This window comes from Phoenix dactylifera, chromosome 10, assembly GCF_051530095.1.
Source record: "Phoenix dactylifera cultivar Ajwa chromosome 10, Ajwa_hap1_PhDact_Kaust_v1.1, whole genome shotgun sequence".
NCBI classification, from domain to species: domain Eukaryota; kingdom Viridiplantae; phylum Streptophyta; class Magnoliopsida; order Arecales; family Arecaceae; genus Phoenix; species Phoenix dactylifera.
The window spans coordinates 30,773,147-30,790,739 of NC_143199.1; the positions used below are offsets into that span (position 1 = coordinate 30,773,147).

The window sequence follows — 17,593 nt, forward strand, 5'->3', positions numbered from 1 at the left end:
AAAAGAAATGGATCGACGTCGGCACGCAAGGGTAATAATCTTTATGTCACATCACACAATTCCCATCCGCGTCCCGTTTCCTTCCTTGTGACCCAACAGATGGAAGGGACAAACCAACGAAACATCTCCCACAGTTCCCATCCCATCTCACGATCACATCCCCCGTCCCTCTCCCGTTTCCAGAGCCACTATCCAGACTTTCCACTATTTATTTCACCACATACAATTAAAGCGAGGCAATAGTTACACAAGGCACACAATATCTAGGCTCTGATAAGGGTAGAAAAGGGCAGGCAGGCAGGCAGGCCTCAGCCTCTAGTATTTGACAGAAAAAATGCAGTGGGCAAGGATCCTCCCCTAAAATACTTTTAGAGATAGACAACCCCATACTCCATAGAGGAGTGAAGCGTATCAGGAAACAAGTAGATCAGTTCCAGCACTCAGGCGTCAAGGAATGGTCCCTCTTGGGATCCAGGCAGTAGTTGTAGATCATGTAATGCTTCTGGACCCAGCGCATGGCCATGGACTGCTGGGAGCTGAGCCCGACGCCGAATGGCGAGGAGCGCACTGGGCGGCAGCTGGGCGAGACGTAGGCCGAGCACCCATGGGCGACGAACCTCGTGAACCTCGCGACGAATGGCTGATAGCGGTAGTCGGCTTTGTATTTGCCGTCATCAGTTGCCCATGACGATGCGTCCCAGATGGAGCCATACAGCCACATCGCCCGGAGAGGAAATATGTGCGCACTCTTTCTCGGGTATCGGCGTATTGGTACATCGTCTACATAGAATCTGTCATGATCTAATATTAGTCTCAACCCTTCACTAATAATTTCTAAATTTTTTTTTTTGTACACTGTTAGCTTACATTAGTCTCGTGTGAGCACTGCTTAGTGAGTCAAGGGACAAAATACTCCATAGAGATGGAGGAATAGATACAAAGTGAGTCTAAAAAATTTGTTCAGCATGATCAGTAGCAAAAGAGGCGATTCAGTCAGCAGCTCTATTCTCCTTCCATAACACATTTCTATGTTCAAAAACCTTTTTTTTTTTTTTGTTGTTGTTGTTGTATGAGTTGAAGGTTGTTAGCAGGTTAAACATAACATATTCCCTTCCTTATTGTACGCATCTCCTTGCACGAACTATACCTTAACAAGGCTCGGTCCATTCAGTAAAACATCTAGGCCTTCTTTATTACCGATATCTATCCTGTGCACGGCCTTTGCACATCTTGCCAGTATTCATGAACACAGACAGAGTTGTTATGTTCCGCAGAAAGCATAAATTTATGTTCAACAGTGGCTTCGATCAAAACGTCCACTTCTTGGCCAATTACTGAATGCATTCGTTTTTCTCGATTTTGTTACATGTAATAATAAAAAGAGATATCAATTGGCCAACAAATGGAGTTTGGATCAAAGCTGCTGCTGAAGGTGAATCAATAAATCTAGTAACATTAAAAAAAACGTAAAATTAGTTCCAGTAAAAGCCATGCCAATGTTGTGCGGATGCGGTGGAATACATTCGATGGCTTCTCCTTGGATTGTTACGGCAATTAAGTTGGCTTCTTTGCTTCCCATATTATCAAGTTAGATCTAGCTATCCTTGCATCATTCTTAAGCCCAATAGTGAAGATGAACTCCAATAAATTGTGATGCTTACATGATCTCTCTAGGACTCCAGAGTATGGCATAGTTGTGAAATCCAGCGGTTGGGTCGAACCACAGATGAAACTTCATCTCCCTACCGATGATCCTTCCATCTCCGCTCCCTCTGATGTACACATTAGTCTGCAGGGTGTATGGCTCCCCTGGTGTCGTCCCTAGGAACTCGACATCGACCTCGTCATGGAACCCAGGGTGTGCTTCATTGTTCGAAAGCTAGAATACCACGGCACAACAAGAGAAGTGTTGAATTATAGCGACAATTGCATCGATGTCTATATTAATCACTAATCATAAAAAAAAAAAAAAAACTTTATAGATCTATGCTGAAACACAGAGATAGTCACACATGTAATGAGTTTAAGGTTCCTCACATAGAAGGCAGTGATGACTCCTGCAGTGTAGCCAGCCTGGAGCTTGATTGAAGCGCTAAAATATCCACTATGAAATGGGCGATTGGACTTGAATCCACTTCCTGATTTTAGTGAACATAAGAACTAAGATCATGAGAAATTAACAACAGATAGAGTGAAGTCCTAGAAATAGACTATGTGCTCAGGAAAAAAGGTTCGTAGAAATAGACCCGAGTTCCTATCAAGCCATATTGTCACTGAGGACTGGTCTCCGGAGACGTACTGATGCTCAGGACCCCAAAGGTTGTTAAACCCATGATAAAACCTCAGGGGGCTCAACCCGTGGCTTGGATGGTATCCAGGGGAGGGCTGAGCATTGCTCCAATGTAGCAAGAGGAGAAGAAGTGATGGGAGAAGGAGAGCCATAAAGAGTAGGAAATTGGGAAGGAAGAATGGCGAACGAGAGTGGCTCTGCCTGATGCTCCAATGAGGATAGAGTGTGGCTTTACAGAGAGCACAAATAGGAAGATTTCAGGGTCCTACCACCAGAAGACTGGTAAGAAGGGGAATGATGTGAGGCTATAGTTGGAGACAAAATATGAGGGACTGGGTAGAAATGAAGTAAAGGAGGCAATAAGATCCAAGTCTCCTAGAGGAAGAACTTGGAGAAGTTTGGTGAGCAATGTGGTAAAGAGCGAGGACTGGTGCTCCCAACTCCCCATCATCTCTAGTTTCAACCTATCTGGCCATTTATGATGCCCTGCGGCAAAAGGAAAGGGATGCCAGAGAGGAGGGCCATGGGTGGATGGGTGCTAATTGTGTGCGAGTACTCCACATTGGGTTGCCAGCTTGCGGTGAAGTCCTCCAAATTATATGGGACATTTCAGTCCAATCATTAGGGCTTGGCTTGCTGGCTTTTTTTTTCTTCTTTTTTAATTAAGGACGTATGATATAGTGTCGGTACGAATACATTAAAAAAAAAAAAGTCAAAAAATAACAAGTTTCAAAGCGCATCGGATAACCCCTCTTCTCCATCTAAAAAGTATCTCTAAAATAGTTGGCCACATAAGAGACTACCTAATTTACTATTAGGTTAGCTTCTCATACGCTTCCTCTTTGCACCATATTTATCTTGTGTGGGCCAGGATCTACGACGGTGAGTAGATCCGGGCATCAGTCCAATTTTAACTAGCCTTTGAGTTTTTTTGCCTCAAAAAACTAGCCTTGGCGAATGGCACCAAATTGGGCAGTGGTCCAATCTCAAGTCTCAATCGAGCTCCATGTCTCGTGCTTATTGTACTGCTGATTGTTTGTTGTCTCTACCATCTTAGATGGCTCGGAGGCATGCAGTGGGACACTATTAATTATTTCAAATAAGTTATAGGAGAATTACCTTTGTTAAAAACATTTGGTGAGAACCTACTAAGATTTAAATCAAGCAGTGTGGCTATTGGACTAATTGCTTAGTTTTCCATTAGTCAGTGTGATTAGACTTCAGTATTTGTGTCAATGCTTGATGCTTGCATAATATTCATGGATCGCTGAACCAGTGTCATGCTTGTAAGAATATGACAATGTGTTTTATGTTTGATACAACCACATTTCTTCCAATGAGGCATGCTATTTTTCTTATATGCGCTTTCCCATGTGTTTATATATGTGCATTTGTTTAGGTTACAACAGCAATAAAGGAAACAACCAATAGAGCACCCCTGCTAGGAGATGTGAGAGTACACATGCATGAATGAGAAGTTATTCATTGGACTAGGTCCACCAGGGGTGGATCGGTCTAACCACAAAGCGATGCGCATGTATATGGTTGAAAAAGAAATAGAAGGGGAAGGGAGCAATATAGGCATATCACTTTGTGGTTGGACTGGTACACTGCTGAGCTGGTGAACTTAGTCCAACTAATAATTTCATTGAATCGTTTAATCATATACAAGTAGCCAAATAAAGTTTTGGTCTCATTTTCACTATGTAGGACTTATGCTAAAACTATTTTGAGCCAACTTTCTATTGGCGTGGATGAACAAGAACCAAAGTTTATCGTCGTGGTATCGAGTCCGTATCGGTATCATCTTATTGTAATGTCAGTATGCGGTGTAGTATGGTAAGATTCAGTATACAGAATATTGGTACGGTTCGGTACCACATATCGGTACGATACAATATGTTTGATACGGTACGGTATCGATCGGTATGGTAAATCTTGGTGGTAATTTAAAACCGTAAGAGTTTTTTGCTAGGCAGCTCCATTGATGAGAAGTGGTGACAACTAATGTTGGACAGTGAATTTGCGTTCCTTATGCGCAAGGTCGTGTTGTTTTCATGGACTACTTGCTTGGAGTAACTTCGGGGTTTGTGTGGAGCTATGCATGCATACTTGGCCCGGACCCATGTCACATATGTGAATTAGGGACAAATTGTGGTCTCTTGGTTACATGGTTGAGGAATAACTAACATAAAGAGGAAACGAGGACGTTGTGCTTAGAGCCTAAAGCCATGGGGAAACACATCATGAAGTGCAAGATTTTCAAGGTAAAGTTAAAAGATTTTCCAGCAGAAAAGATTTGCAATTCCAAAATGCCTGATCCCATTTTGGTTCTTGGCTTCGCTACTACTTAGACCAGCTAAACCTAATAAGTTGAACAATTGTTATTAGCTATTATGTTTTGAAATTTACTCAAGTCGGACATAGTTTTATGTGATTCTCAAATATGAGTCCAATGCATGTTTGACCATTTGATCGTCTGATGTAATGTCAGCACAACATTGTTCTCTTGGATAGCACTGGATGTTCCGCAACTGCACAACTTATAAAGCTCTATCGAACAACGTGATGTATGTCGTAGGATGGTTCCAATATCTAACATGCATCTAATTTTTCAATCTATCATTCAAGGAACAGAAAGTTTGACTGTCCAAGAAGGAGGAGCTCAATTGGTCTTTTCTCCATGATTGGGTGGATCTTTCTCCCAATTGGTCTGCACAGGATGAAGGCGAATATAGCGCTTGGGAGAAGCACCAAAAATAGAAAACAACGTCTTTTACCTAATCATGTCAAGCTATATTTGCGCATATTTCAAGTGAACATCAAGTTTCCCATGATGAAGTGCATCTTTCTCCACAAATCTTCGTACATGGGATGTGGAATGGAGCCGTGGAAACAAGCATCAAATAGTGGGAAGCAGCATCGTTTATGAGGGAGCAACTAGGCAACGGTCCTGGTTGGTTCAAATGGCACGTTACCTGATCATGTCAGGGTACCATCACCCCAAGACAAGGATTTCCTGTGAGGACAGAGAAGAGAAGTTCTGAGTGGTCCTGTTTGGCTACCTGGGGCCAGCAATCCATGAGCCTAGAAAAGACCCCTCACACTAACGTCGAAGGTGTAGATTGGGCTCATTTAGTTCACGAAAATATTTTTTTTCTAAAAATATGATTCCTAAAAAGTAGATTTCTAGAAAAATAATACCTAAAAAAGTATTTTTGGTAGGTTTGACTGATCATGAAAAAATGACAGATTTACAGAGTACTTATGTTTGGTTGACCATCTACTTTTCTAAGAAAGTTATGTGTAATTCCTATTATACTCTTAATAAAAATTAGGTCTTTAATGTCTCTTTAATGCTGAAGGACCTTTTTGGAAAAAAATAAAAATAGAGTGATTCCTGGCTCATGGGAAAGTAATTTTTCTATGTTTCTCGTGGAAAAGATTTTCCCATGAAATGTGGGAATCATATTTCCATGGGAATACAACTTTTCCGTCTCTCTTCTTTAAAAACTCCAACCAAACAAGAGGCATCTCATTACTTTTCCGTTGACCACAGTTTCCCCCTTTCTTTTCCTGCGAACCAAACGAGCCCTTAGTGTTGACGGGCATCCTAAGTTTTTGGGGCAGTTCAGGTGAGGCTGGGGTTGCATCTTTGGCGCAAAAGCATGGTAGATTGTGTCTCTGTGTGTGTGTGTGTTTTTTTTCGCGATGTCGACCATTGTATTGCACCTCACATGGATCTCAAAGCATTTCATTTTTTTCATTAATCCATCTATACATATTTTGATGTGATCATTGTGTGATCCAACAGTAGATTTGCATAAAGAAAGATGAATATTTCTTTTGTGTGAAAGATACAATCTCTATCCTTGCAAAGGCAAAGGTGAATTGGGTCTCTATAAACCATTTCACAAATGAGTAGAAGTGGTAATGGATAGACGAGGTGAGGTTCAGATTAGATTGAGATACAAATATCTTAGAAAAATTATCAATGCAAACTCAACTTGCTAAGTAATTAGATCAAGAGTCAAAATTCGAATTAAACCATTGGAACAAACAAACTATACGACGCAACACTTAAGAAAGCTGATCAAGTTAGGTCAAATATGCAATGAGATGCTTACCTGATTTGACATGAATAAATGAATTGTAAGCAGGTGGACCTGACTTAGTCTAATTATTAAACAGTCCAAATACATCAAATGAGTCACCCCTAAGTTTAACCACAGTCCATTTAATGAATAGATTTTGTTGGATGAGTCTATTCATCGAAACCCCTTCATGTCAAATTCAAACTTACTCATCATGGTTCAAGTTTCTTGTCAAGTTGGCAAGTCGATCATGAATTGCCGCCTCTAGTCGTAATCTAACAAAATTGTTTTATTTATAAAAATATATTTTTTACTTAAACGTGCTAATAGAGAATGTGGATATGAATTTATTAGCCTATGGAGTTTTTCTCTCTTTTTTCGTAATAGGATGCCCACATTGATAGGCATATTTCGTTTTCAAATCATACTCTTGTCAAACATTTAACCCTACATCTTAAATGATTCGGATATGCATTACGCTCCAGTGACATGATGGATCATTGGTTTTGGAGCTATGACAAGATTATATTGGAAACTTACTGATATATTAGGTAGGACAAGTCGAATTATAATATGTAACACGGAAATTCTAGATTTGTAGGTTAATTAAGTTGTGTACAGGTAAAAGATCATTCATATTTGTTAAGCTGAAGGTTAAGCAATGTTAACTGGCTTGTAGCTTGGGTCAGGTGTATGGGCCATTGCCATACACCATTACAGTAAATCATTGTTCAATCTCAGTAAATATTTTACAATACCTCTACATGTCCAAATGATAAAAAAGCCCTCTTTATAACATTTTCTTATGATCAGGAGGGATCACCAGACCCACTGCTGATTATTCTGGCCATTTCGCATAGATTTGGATAGGATTCTAAGGCAAAATCTGCCTTATGATGCTCGATTATGAACCCAACTTTTGGAAGGCAAAGCTCTCGATGATTTAGCATCTCCTTTTACCATGTCAAATACCAAAGCAAAGCTCTCGATGATTTAGCATCTCCTTTTACCATGTCAAATACCAAAGCAAAGCTCTCGATGAGTACTAAGAAGATGCCTCTACCTTCAAAGGGTTTGGCTCACATAACAATTGAAGGTATACAATAATGTTTGAGCTTTGAAATGGATTGGTCAAAATAAAAAAAAAAAATTCAAAAAAAAATTTGTAGGGCATAACTTTAATCTAGAAAAAATTAGACAACGCCGTTGAAGACAAAATTGAGGTTGGAGCAAAAATCTTATTACAAGGAAATACTAGCTCTTTATGATTATTTTTTTTATTCATGACTATTTTGAGGAAGTCGTGACCTATTCTAGAAGAGAACTCTGACTTTAATTTTGTAAGGGCGGACCTAAACTAGATATTATAATCAAATTTATTTATTGAATTAGTGAAACAAAGGGGATTCATGACCCAACTTTCATTATTTTTTTGTTTTCTGTTATTAAATTCTAAGAAATTCGAGTCAACTAGGTTGAAAGAAACTTTTCTTCTCCAAATCGAATCGGCTTGGGTTGAAGCTGTGATATATGACAATTGGCCTACCATTTGAGTACTGATTCATTTATAGCAAATTTGCAAACCAACTACCAAAGTAGACTTGAACATGATGGATCCAATGCAATCATGAAGGAAGTTAAGGTCATAATGTGGGAATTCTTTATCATCTACCTGTACAAATGTTTTTTTTTTTCTGAGAACATGCATTTGTAGCGATGGTGATAGTCCTGGTTTAGACCTGTTTATCATCACTCGACCCAACTTGGACCTAACTTATGCAACCTAACCGATAAGATTCATGGCTTGGGTGCAGGCCATCCATCCCTGACCACCTAACGATTGGGCCTGTTTCAAGTAAAGATTCTTAACCTCTTAGATCACGAGGATATAGACACAAGCTATTCTTAATATATAATAAAATTTCAGAAAATAATATAAACTATTAGATATTAATTCAATTGTTCATAACCGAATAGAGATAGAGACACAGAAGGGTTAGAGTCTCCACAATCAAAAGCCCAAATCAATCCAAGAAATTGTAAAATGAAAACCCTAATTCATCTATCGGAAGTCCAAAGATGAATGGATTTAGACTATGTTAGAAAGTCTATTGGGTGTCTCTATGTAAGAGAGGTCCTCTTAAGGTCTAGATGATTCAATTGATAGTTTAATGGTGCTTGATCATTACATATCAAGGCAGTGGAAGGGTGAATAGGACAAGGATCCTTCATTTCTTAATATGATCCTTCTATTTTTTATACAGTTAAATCCAGAGCCCTATTAACTATCAGATTAATTTCACAGTTAAAAGAGATTCTCTCTTTTACAATACTCACCTCCAAGTATGGTACTAAAGAAGGTATGAACGGTTTTATTTCAAAACCATAGTTATTATTATAGTACCACTACCCCATATTACCATACTTACAACCACTCGAAAGAGGTTCTTTTGGACATATTTTATAGTCGCCCCTCCACCTTTACGCCATCTCTTTTCTCTCAATTTTGCTGGTTGTACTCATGCTGGAGGGTGATTAGGACAAGGATAGTTCATTTCTTAATATGGTCCTCGCTTATTTTTATACAGTTAAATCCAGAGCCCTATTAACTATCAGATTAATTCATAGTTAAAAGAGATTCTCGCTCTCACAATACTCACCTCCAAGCATGGTACTAAAGAAGGTATGAACCGTTTTATTTCAAAACCATAGTTATTATTACACTACCGCTACCCCGTATTATCGTACTTAAAACCACTCAGAAGAAATTCTTCGGACATATTTTATAGCTGCCCCTCCACTCTTACGCCATCTCCTTTCTCTCGACTCTGCTGGTTGTATTTATACTGAAATAATGTGAACAACCATTGTACCAAAAAAAAAAAAATCTAAAATTGATACCGCGGAAAATCCTCCACAACACTACAGTGTGCAATACAACTGGGAGTGCCGACAATAATAGTCAATCAATTGTACGAAACTTTTTCAAAAAAATAGCAAGAGCCGGTAAATAATTTTATTTTTAATTTTAATCATCATCATTATTACTAACAAAATAAATTAAAATATGAATACCACAAATATAAAGTACTTTATGGATACGTCTATGGTTCTTGGTTCAGATTTCATCTTTGCAGAAATGTTACAATCTTTTTGCCAATGAGACGTACTATAATTAACTTAAATTTTAATAAAATACATTTTAGATAATTAATTTTATATAATAAAGAGGATTAAAACATGCAAGCGCGAACAAATGTATGGTACTGGATAGCCTCAGCATGGCGGCCCAACGTTTGAATGAAGGATGATTTGATTGGCCAAAAGTGGATCGGCGCCTACTGTTTGAAGTTTGGGCCCCCAAAGACGAAGGTTCGGGTTGTATCTTTTGGGCGAATGAATGCTTGATGTTGTCTCGCGACGTTGGCCGTTAGGATCGCGCCCCGCAAATATCTCAAAGCATTCCGAAGGGCGATCCAATGGCGTAGCCGCGCGGAGGAAGGTGAATCCTTCTTTCCCACGAAAGATAAAATCAGATGAAAACTAAAAAAAACGAGAGAGAGAGAGAGAGAGAGAGAACAAATTGGCAAGATAATTGGTTTTTCCCAATATGAACTTCAATGGTTGTGTAGATACAGATGGAGTTCAAAAGATGCTGGTTTTATAGAGACATTGATTTTAGGCTCTATAATACTTTTATTTTTTAAGCTGAGCTAAGAGCTACTTGAAAAGAGATTACTCATGTACAAGTTATTTTGAGAGACCTGAAAAGAGATTTGATGATTTTTATTCAAAAAGAAAAGATTTGATGACTGTGATTAGATGGATTCAGAGCCACGTCTGGATAGCGATGAGCATCTGCTGTTATAGAATATTTTGAGGAATTGTGTTGCTTCTTAAGTTACCTATGTTTGTCAAAAGACGAATAATGCAGCTGATCGAGTGGTCTTATATGTTTTGCAGCATTTTGGCGGCTAGTTTTGTGACAGCTATGAGTTGGCTTCACTCTCTCTTCATTTTATTTTAATTTTTTATTTTTTTTTTGAACGCAGTCATACTAAACGGTACATTGTATCCGGCTGAAAAAAGAAAGAAAGAAAGAAAGAAAGAAAGAAAGAGAAAGAAAGAAGGCAATCCGCCGTCCTAATATAAAATCCATTTTATCCGGTCTCCGCCGCCTCCTCCGCACCTAAAATCGAACTCCCCCACAACCCACACCAAGAACACCGGCTCCCTCCCCCTACCCTACTCCGGTATCTCTCCACGAATCCTCCACCGAAGGTATGGAAACACCCTTCGTGCTTGCTTTTCTTGCAGGAATCTCTTGTTTCATTCTAACTCCCAAGTTTTCGATCTGGTGATAGCCTTCTCTGGGTTATCGATTCTGTTGGATGATGAATTTGGTTTGATTGATGTGCTTTTTGGCCTTTTTTCTTGATCATTTGATGCTTATTTATGGTTGCATTGGTAGATGTGATTCCTACAGTGAAATGAGTGCTCTTTTTTTCGATTTTGGATTCCGATCTGATTTAATTGAAGTAGTTCTTAGAGACATGATCATCTGGGTAAAATCCGTTTCGTTGTTCCCGAAACTGTCTGCACGACAATGCCAAGTGGTGGTAGAGTTTGAAAGCGAATAGGAAAAAAAAGGAGAAAGAAAAATCGGGAATTGGTTTTGTGTACGGGTTCCTCTAGCGGGGTTAAACTATGGTGTTCAAACTTTCACTTGTAGTGGTCCATGTAGTTAGATTAGGATCGATAATGGAGTTTGAGGTCAAGAATGTCAGGTTGTGATTATAAATGGAAGTATATATAAAAACAGAGCATGCTTTATGCAGTTTTCTGCATTTTTTGTTCCTGTTCCTTTCTTTTCTTTTTGTTTCTTTTCTTTTTTTCTGATGCATTAACTTGACTTGATAATCTTAAAAATGGTCAAAAAGCCTTTGTTTCCATGTGAAAGGAAACATAGCTTCTTCAAGTAAAGCAAGTTATTTCTAGAGTAACATTGGGCCACATCTTGCTATTGTTACGGCAATTGCAGGTAATTAGGTGAAAGGTAATTATACATTTAGCGTCTGTTTGGATGCTCGAACTCAATATTCAGGGATATATCATGCATCAGAGCAGAATTTAAAGTCAAGAATGAAGATGGAGAGAAGAGATGGGGGGGGGGGGGGGGGGGGGGGGGCATGGGGGGATCAAATTGAAGCATCCATGCCAATTTTGGGGAAAATTTGATTGATCTGAGAGGTGATTTATCTTAACCAACCCCCCCCCCCCCCCCCCCCCCCCCCCCAAAAAAAAAAAAAAGCCCAAAGGAAAGAAAAAAGAAAAATCAGAATTTGCAATTCAGAGGTTCCCTGATTGCTTAAACTTCCTCACTTTTTTTGCCTCTTTCTAAAAGGAACCTTCAGTGGCCCGGACAGCTAAGCTGTGAATAATTAGCCTGGGCATCCAAACAGCCCCTTACTAAATGGTCAAGTCATGCACAGTTTCAATTTTTATAAAAGACTAATATAGTACATATTACAACATTGCAACTATATTTTTTCATTTCATGCAATGATTTTCATTTAATAAATATAATTCCTGAAAGGTGATCTATGGTAGTTTCTGTGTTCTCGTTATAAAGGTACATAGATCTTGTTCCAACATGCAGTTGTTGTTGGGCTTAATGAGCTAAAGGATAATATATTATTGCCAGTTTAGAAAATGGATTTAGGATCAACTTTCATCGTAACAAATTATCACATAATGGTTACTTCTGTCATGCTGGAGAACATCCCATTCATTCTTACATTACTTGGAAGGAGGAATCATGTTGAATTTATTTAAAATGTCAAGTTGTAATTCAAGAAAGTCATGGATTGAGATATAAGTAACTCACTATGGATTGAGAAAGTACAGGCAGTTTCTTATGCTTTAAATGCACACTTAATCAAGTTGATACAATTTTCGTTTGGTAAAGTGTTGATACAGCTTTCTTGGGGGTAGTCTTGGAAAGCTTCCATACTAGAGGTAGTTGTAACCCAAGTACATGGCAGCAAGTCATATTGCTTTTGAAGAGCTAAAAGTTCCCACTCAGGCAATTTTGTTTTGCAAAAGGTGGATAAGATAGTACTCTTAAGGGGGGGTGTGGTTGGATGCCCAAATAACCTATGCTTTGGATAAGGTCCTTATCAGAATTTCATATGAGGAGATAGAAACCGTAGAGGAAGAATCATTGAGATTGAAAGCTCTCCTAAGCACACAATTCCTTCAAAAGATTGGGACTACTTATTCCATCTAAAAGGTGATCTACCATATCTGGCTCCTTCAGGAATTTTTAGATCCTAAGGTTTCTGTATTTTAAAAAAAAAAATTCTTTGTTCCCATCGCAAATATTTTTCTCCAACTATATAAAGAATATTCATTGAATAGCCTGTGTGAGCATCCAAACAGACCCTAAATGTTTTTGTTGTGAACTGTGGCAAGATGTAAGACATGTGAGCATAAAATGCCCAATGCAACTGAATACAACAATTGAAGGAACAATAATGACGGTGATAGCAGAAACTAATAAATAAAATTTCAATCTAGCAACTGCCAGGGAGCCTGTCTCTGGTTAACTCCATAATTCACCTTGATATGTAATGAAAGTATAGGCTATCCGACATAATATGATCCTTGATACATAAAGTACAAGGTAAACGCGCTGATGTGAATGTTAATCATAAAAATAAACTGCCTTCTGCTATCTATTTGGGGTTGGTTTTGTGTCTCGTACTTATGAAATAATTCTAATCCAAGTCTAAGACTTGCAAAGTGCAAAATGTCATGAAATCCACTACCCCCATTTAAGTTGATTTTGGCACTTCTGTTTGATCTTTTAATAGTTTTGGATATTTTAAATCAATGTTATCCCCCTCTTTAAGGAGTAATCTCTGGCTTATGCTGTATGTGGCCAAAGAGTTCAAATTGGCTCCTTTTTATGCTGTTATTAGTACTACCCTTAACCTTGTTATAAGCTACTAATTTTGATTTCTGTTCTTCTGAGTTTTATCAGGACTTAGCTTTGTGCATGCAGTGCTCTTATTATGCTCATGAGTTAGTTTTGCTGGGTGACATTCTTATATTTGTAAAGCTGGTTTATTGGCTATTTTGTAACCTTTTCATTTAAGCTTTTATGATTGCATACTACTTACAGATTGCATCTCTGTGGCATCCACCTTCTTTAATTTAGTTATCCTTTCTGATCCTTAATGGGTGTAAACATTTGCTTAAGAAGTTAAGAAACTATAAGAAGAGTTTGGGACTTTGATGCTGACATTGGTGAACAAGAAGATGACATTGGGACTTTGGTACTGATTCGAAGTGAGAAGCTCATTCCATGTACTGCTACTTGACCTGTTACGCAGGCTTACTGTGTGATGTTAGATGGATAGTCCACCGGGTTTATATGGGGTAGGTGCTTATTGTCACAAAGCTGCTTTCACACACACACCCTTTCTTCCTTTTTAAAGCAATTCTCTTGTGCTTATGCTTGTCTGTTTGTGCATGTCCTGTTGTTTCATAGATATTAAAATTGTAATGAGATTTTAGTGTATGTACTCATTCTACCAACCGCACCAGCTCAATTTTGTCAATCATTATACAGAACAGTTGTTGTTTGGGAGGTCTAGCCAAAAGCGAATCAACAGACAGAGCATTGAACGTCCATCAAGAGTGGAACTTAGGCTGCTCATCAATCTATAGAAAAAGGTTATGGTCATCAAGTCCAGACAAAATGGAAAATAATACCAGCAATTTTCACTCCCCTGAAGCGCATCTGTCTTCAAGTCCTGCTTCTGTAGGTGAAGAAAAGAGATTTTCAGAGGAAAATGGGAATAACTCTTCATTTATCAACCAAGGTCAGTTTTTATTGAAATGTGATATAGATTTTGAGCATGATACATTATAAATTATTGCATATAACTCTAATGCTTCACTACTTTGTGCTACACACCATATAATTTAAGTTCCAAGACATCCTAAAGGAATGCCCATTCATCTTGTTGGATCAGTCTATTGATTCATAATTTACTTTCTTTTAGCTTTTACATTATTTAGTTTAATCCTCAATTGATTTATAATTATAGTTTCAATTTAATCCTACACATGGTAGCCACCTCTTTAATGTTGCTTCTTACATAATCATATCCTTGGCTGTTCTTCTTTAGAGAATCTATATCAAGGCTTTATAAGGATGGAAATGAAGAGCCTGTAGTTGCTCAAAAGTTCTCTTGCTATGCACATCTTTCACCTTTATCCATGATAGATTGACTTGACCATGGTTTTGTAACACCCGTAAAATGAATTTAAAAAATAAACTCTGGCCGGTCCTCCAGGTTTGGATAAACCCACAAGGGTGAAAAGGGGAATGAAGACATATTTACATGTTTGAATTGATTGATTTAAACTGATTGTTAAAATCTAAGCAGGAAGCAGATTACCAAATTTTTCATTGCTTGTCTATAGATTATGAAGAATTAGCAAGACTTCAATTTCCTAAAATTTTCATTGGCAAGTCCATTAAAAATTTCTATAACTTATGTGAAATATAGAGTACACAAGAAATATTAAGAGGGAAAAAATTAATTTAAATCATGTAGCAATCATGAGTTTAGCGGACAGTCTTCTTCCTTGGGTCCTACATTGGTTTCAGTATGTTTACATTGGTAGAAAGTTTTAACTTTGTCGGCCATTTGCTATCCATTTCTATTTTATTCCTGTACTTTGGTTTAAAAGTACAAAATGCTTTTGTGACAAATGTTAAGGGAATTTGCTTATTTTGTTGTGTAGCTTCTATAGCCTGGAATGAGATGAGAAGGGAATGGGTTGGAGACCGGTCAAAACATTCCCATAGAAGATCAAGAGAACCTGTAATAAGGTAAGGTACCTTATTTGAATATCGGTTGCATTCATATTCTGTTCTTTCAGTAACTAGATTGGTACTTATGGCTTGCCTTGTAATTCAATTCCTTCGATTGAGCCAACAATATAAGCTTTTTTGCTTCTATTATTTTGTAATAATTAAAGCATTATTTATTTTTCTTCCCACCTGCTTCCTGTCGGTTGATAGAACTCCCCTACATGCCTTAATTTTATAACCTTCTTTGGTATGTTAGTATCTTCTTATGTTGTGTTAGCATCATCTGTTATTCTGTTGCTATTCTGCAAATATCTTGTAGGCCTACAGTCTTACTTCTGGCCAAAGTCACAGTATATCTGTTTATAAAATCTACATATATTTGTATTTATATGTGTATGTGTATTCTGAAAGGATAAAACTTAATATATATTATGTCATCTCTTATGGTGCATGGATCACATTAAAATTTATTACTGAACTTGTTTAATTTGTCTTAAGAGGCTGATGAAATGCTTTAAGGAAGTACATCGTTTCTTAAGCTCAATATAGTGCAAGGTCTCCCCATTTATTAATAATAATAATACAAAGTTGCCTTATTCCAAGGTTTAAGTTACATGCTTCTTTTTTCTCCATGCATCCTACTAAGAGCTGCATATGCTGTCAATTCCAGTGTGGAGCTAAGGATACTATGAATAATTTGCTGTTGGTTTCTAGTTGTTTCTTTTTTTTCTAGGAAGCACAGCACGTTTCATTTGTATTTGGGGTCAAAATGCATAATGCACTGGACTTTCAAGCATTCTTGCTGTTTAACTTGAAAGCATACAGGTTTGAAATATGTCCTAAAAAAGAGAGCTCTTTTTCATAAAAGTCACTAATTATTGATATAACTATTTGTATATAGCATTATCAATATTCAGAATATGATAGCGTATTTGAGATCATTCAACATAATAAAAAAGAATTACAAATTGTTAATGAATCCTTTCATCTTGGATGATATGAAAGTATGTTCGTTGATTTACTCCAAAGTAACATACTTTCATAAATTTATTAAGCGACTAAATTTCTTCACAAGAAATGATAAACCTTTTGATGAATCCTAACTTCTTTGCCATAGTGTTTGTTGTTGGCACTAAGAACTAAGCCCACAGGGTACCTCTTAACTTGGAAGGGTGGGTGAGAGCATTCTTGCTGGTGGTTCCCGCCGGTCAGTGCCAAGTGATGTTCTCTATCCAAGTGTTACTGCACTTACAAGGTTCCATTGTGTATTAAGTATTCTTGTCCATGCCAGACAGTAACGCAAATTATAAAATAGTAAATCCATGGCCTCATCAAAAATAAAATGGAAAATCATGGGGTTTCTGTGCAATATAAGATTACCAGAAAAACATGCAGCGAGTCCTCATTTTCCTATAAAAAATGATTTCTGTTCCTATTTTCTTATATTTCTATATAGGTGTTCAAAGATGTTGAATAGTTGGGAAAAAGCTTCTTGCTGGTTGTTATGGTCTCATACAATTCATGCATAAGTCATTGGCAGTGATCCTAAGAAAGATCTTATCTGTTACCATTTATTTAATTTCTTTGTTGGCTAATTCAGTGCGAACTTAAATTTCCCTTCTAGCTGGTGCACCACGTACGAGGACTTACTGTCAGTCGGTCAACCTTTTCCTCAGCCAATCCCATTATCTGTAAGTGATGGCACTTGTATTTTATATTTATGCAGCTTTTCCATTTTGAATTTGGAGGTGCTTTGGTGTTGGAAATGTATCCTTTTTTGACTGTATGCATGATAATTTATCACTTCGAGCAACTATGCAGGAAATGGTAGATTTTTTAGTGGATATCTGGTATGAAGAAGGGCTCTATGATTAGATGAGGAATCTCTACATGGCAGTGTGGTGATCGCTGTTGCTATTCTTTATAGGCCTATAATCACCAGCTTGCAGCTCTTTTAGCATCATGACAAGAATCTACTTTGTTTTTTAAAATGTCAAGAACAAAAACAATGTTCGATATTAGATTTCTCTCTGACAGTTAAAGAAAGGCATTATTAGATATACTCAATTACAATTGTGATGCAAGGACCTTGTTAAGTAAGGTAAAAGATTTCGCTTGGGAAAGTCTGGGAAGCTTGCTATATGAGTTTTAGAAGAAACCTATTATAGTATTGAAGATAAATCTCTTGAATGGAAGTAATATTTCAGAGGCCTAGAATTCCTGTCATTGCATGTGGGAAGCAAAATGTTACTCCTCCAAGGATGTGTCGAGCTAATTTTATGCGTCATCTGTTGATCATCCATCAGAACTTAGGATTGT

At 37.6% G+C, this 17,593-nt stretch overlaps 2 protein-coding genes across 4 annotated transcripts; one reads left to right on the plus strand and one right to left on the minus strand.

Annotated features, from left to right (window-relative positions):
- Positions 1-280: 280 nt before the first annotated feature.
- LOC103698764 (putative xyloglucan endotransglucosylase/hydrolase protein 32) lies at positions 281-2,588 on the minus strand. The gene is made up of 4 exons (XM_008780811.5): positions 2,247-2,588; positions 2,038-2,138; positions 1,662-1,879; positions 281-791 (listed from the first exon to the last, which is right to left on the minus strand). The coding sequence occupies exons 1-4, from the start codon at positions 2,440-2,442 to the stop codon at positions 428-430; spliced, it is 879 nt and encodes a 292-aa protein (XP_008779033.4). The 5' UTR covers positions 2,443-2,588; the 3' UTR covers positions 281-427.
- Positions 2,589-10,462: 7,874 nt separating this feature from the next.
- On the plus strand, positions 10,463-17,347 carry LOC103698773 (uncharacterized). 3 transcript variants are annotated; one of them, XM_039115354.3, is made up of 6 exons: positions 10,463-10,665; positions 13,571-13,827; positions 14,026-14,273; positions 15,205-15,292; positions 16,875-16,965; positions 17,096-17,347. In XM_039115354.3, the coding sequence occupies exons 2-6, from the start codon at positions 13,754-13,756 to the stop codon at positions 17,147-17,149; spliced, it is 555 nt and encodes a 184-aa protein (XP_038971282.3). In that variant the 5' UTR covers positions 10,463-10,665; positions 13,571-13,753; the 3' UTR covers positions 17,150-17,347. The 3 variants fall into 3 exon arrangements, with proteins under 3 accessions (XP_038971282.3, XP_088562089.2, XP_038971288.3); XM_088705963.2 differs by having other exon boundaries at positions 10,470-10,665; positions 16,899-16,965; XM_039115360.3 differs by lacking the exon at positions 13,571-13,827 and having other exon boundaries at positions 10,473-10,665; positions 14,021-14,273; positions 16,899-16,965.
- The last annotated feature ends 246 nt before the right edge of the window (positions 17,348-17,593 follow it).

Coding starts and splice junctions, on each gene's coding strand:
- LOC103698764 (XM_008780811.5), bottom strand. CDS start 2,442: ATGGCTCTCCTTCTCCCATCACTTCTTCTCCTCTTGCTACATTGGAGC. Junction 2,139..2,246: donor ATGGCTTGATAGGAACTCGG/GTCTATTTCTAC, acceptor CACTAAAATCAG/GAAGTGGATTCAAGTCCAAT. Junction 792..1,661: donor TGGAGTCCTAGAGAGATCAT/GTAAGCATCACA, acceptor AGATCATGACAG/ATTCTATGTAGACGATGTAC.
- LOC103698773 (XM_039115354.3), top strand. CDS start 13,754: ATGTACTGCTACTTGACCTGTTACGCAGGCTTACTGTGTGATGTTAGA. Junction 13,828..14,025: donor GTCCACCGGGTTTATATGGG/GTAGGTGCTTAT, acceptor TATACAGAACAG/TTGTTGTTTGGGAGGTCTAG. Junction 15,293..16,874: donor TCAAGAGAACCTGTAATAAG/GTAAGGTACCTT, acceptor TGGCTAATTCAG/TGCGAACTTAAATTTCCCTT.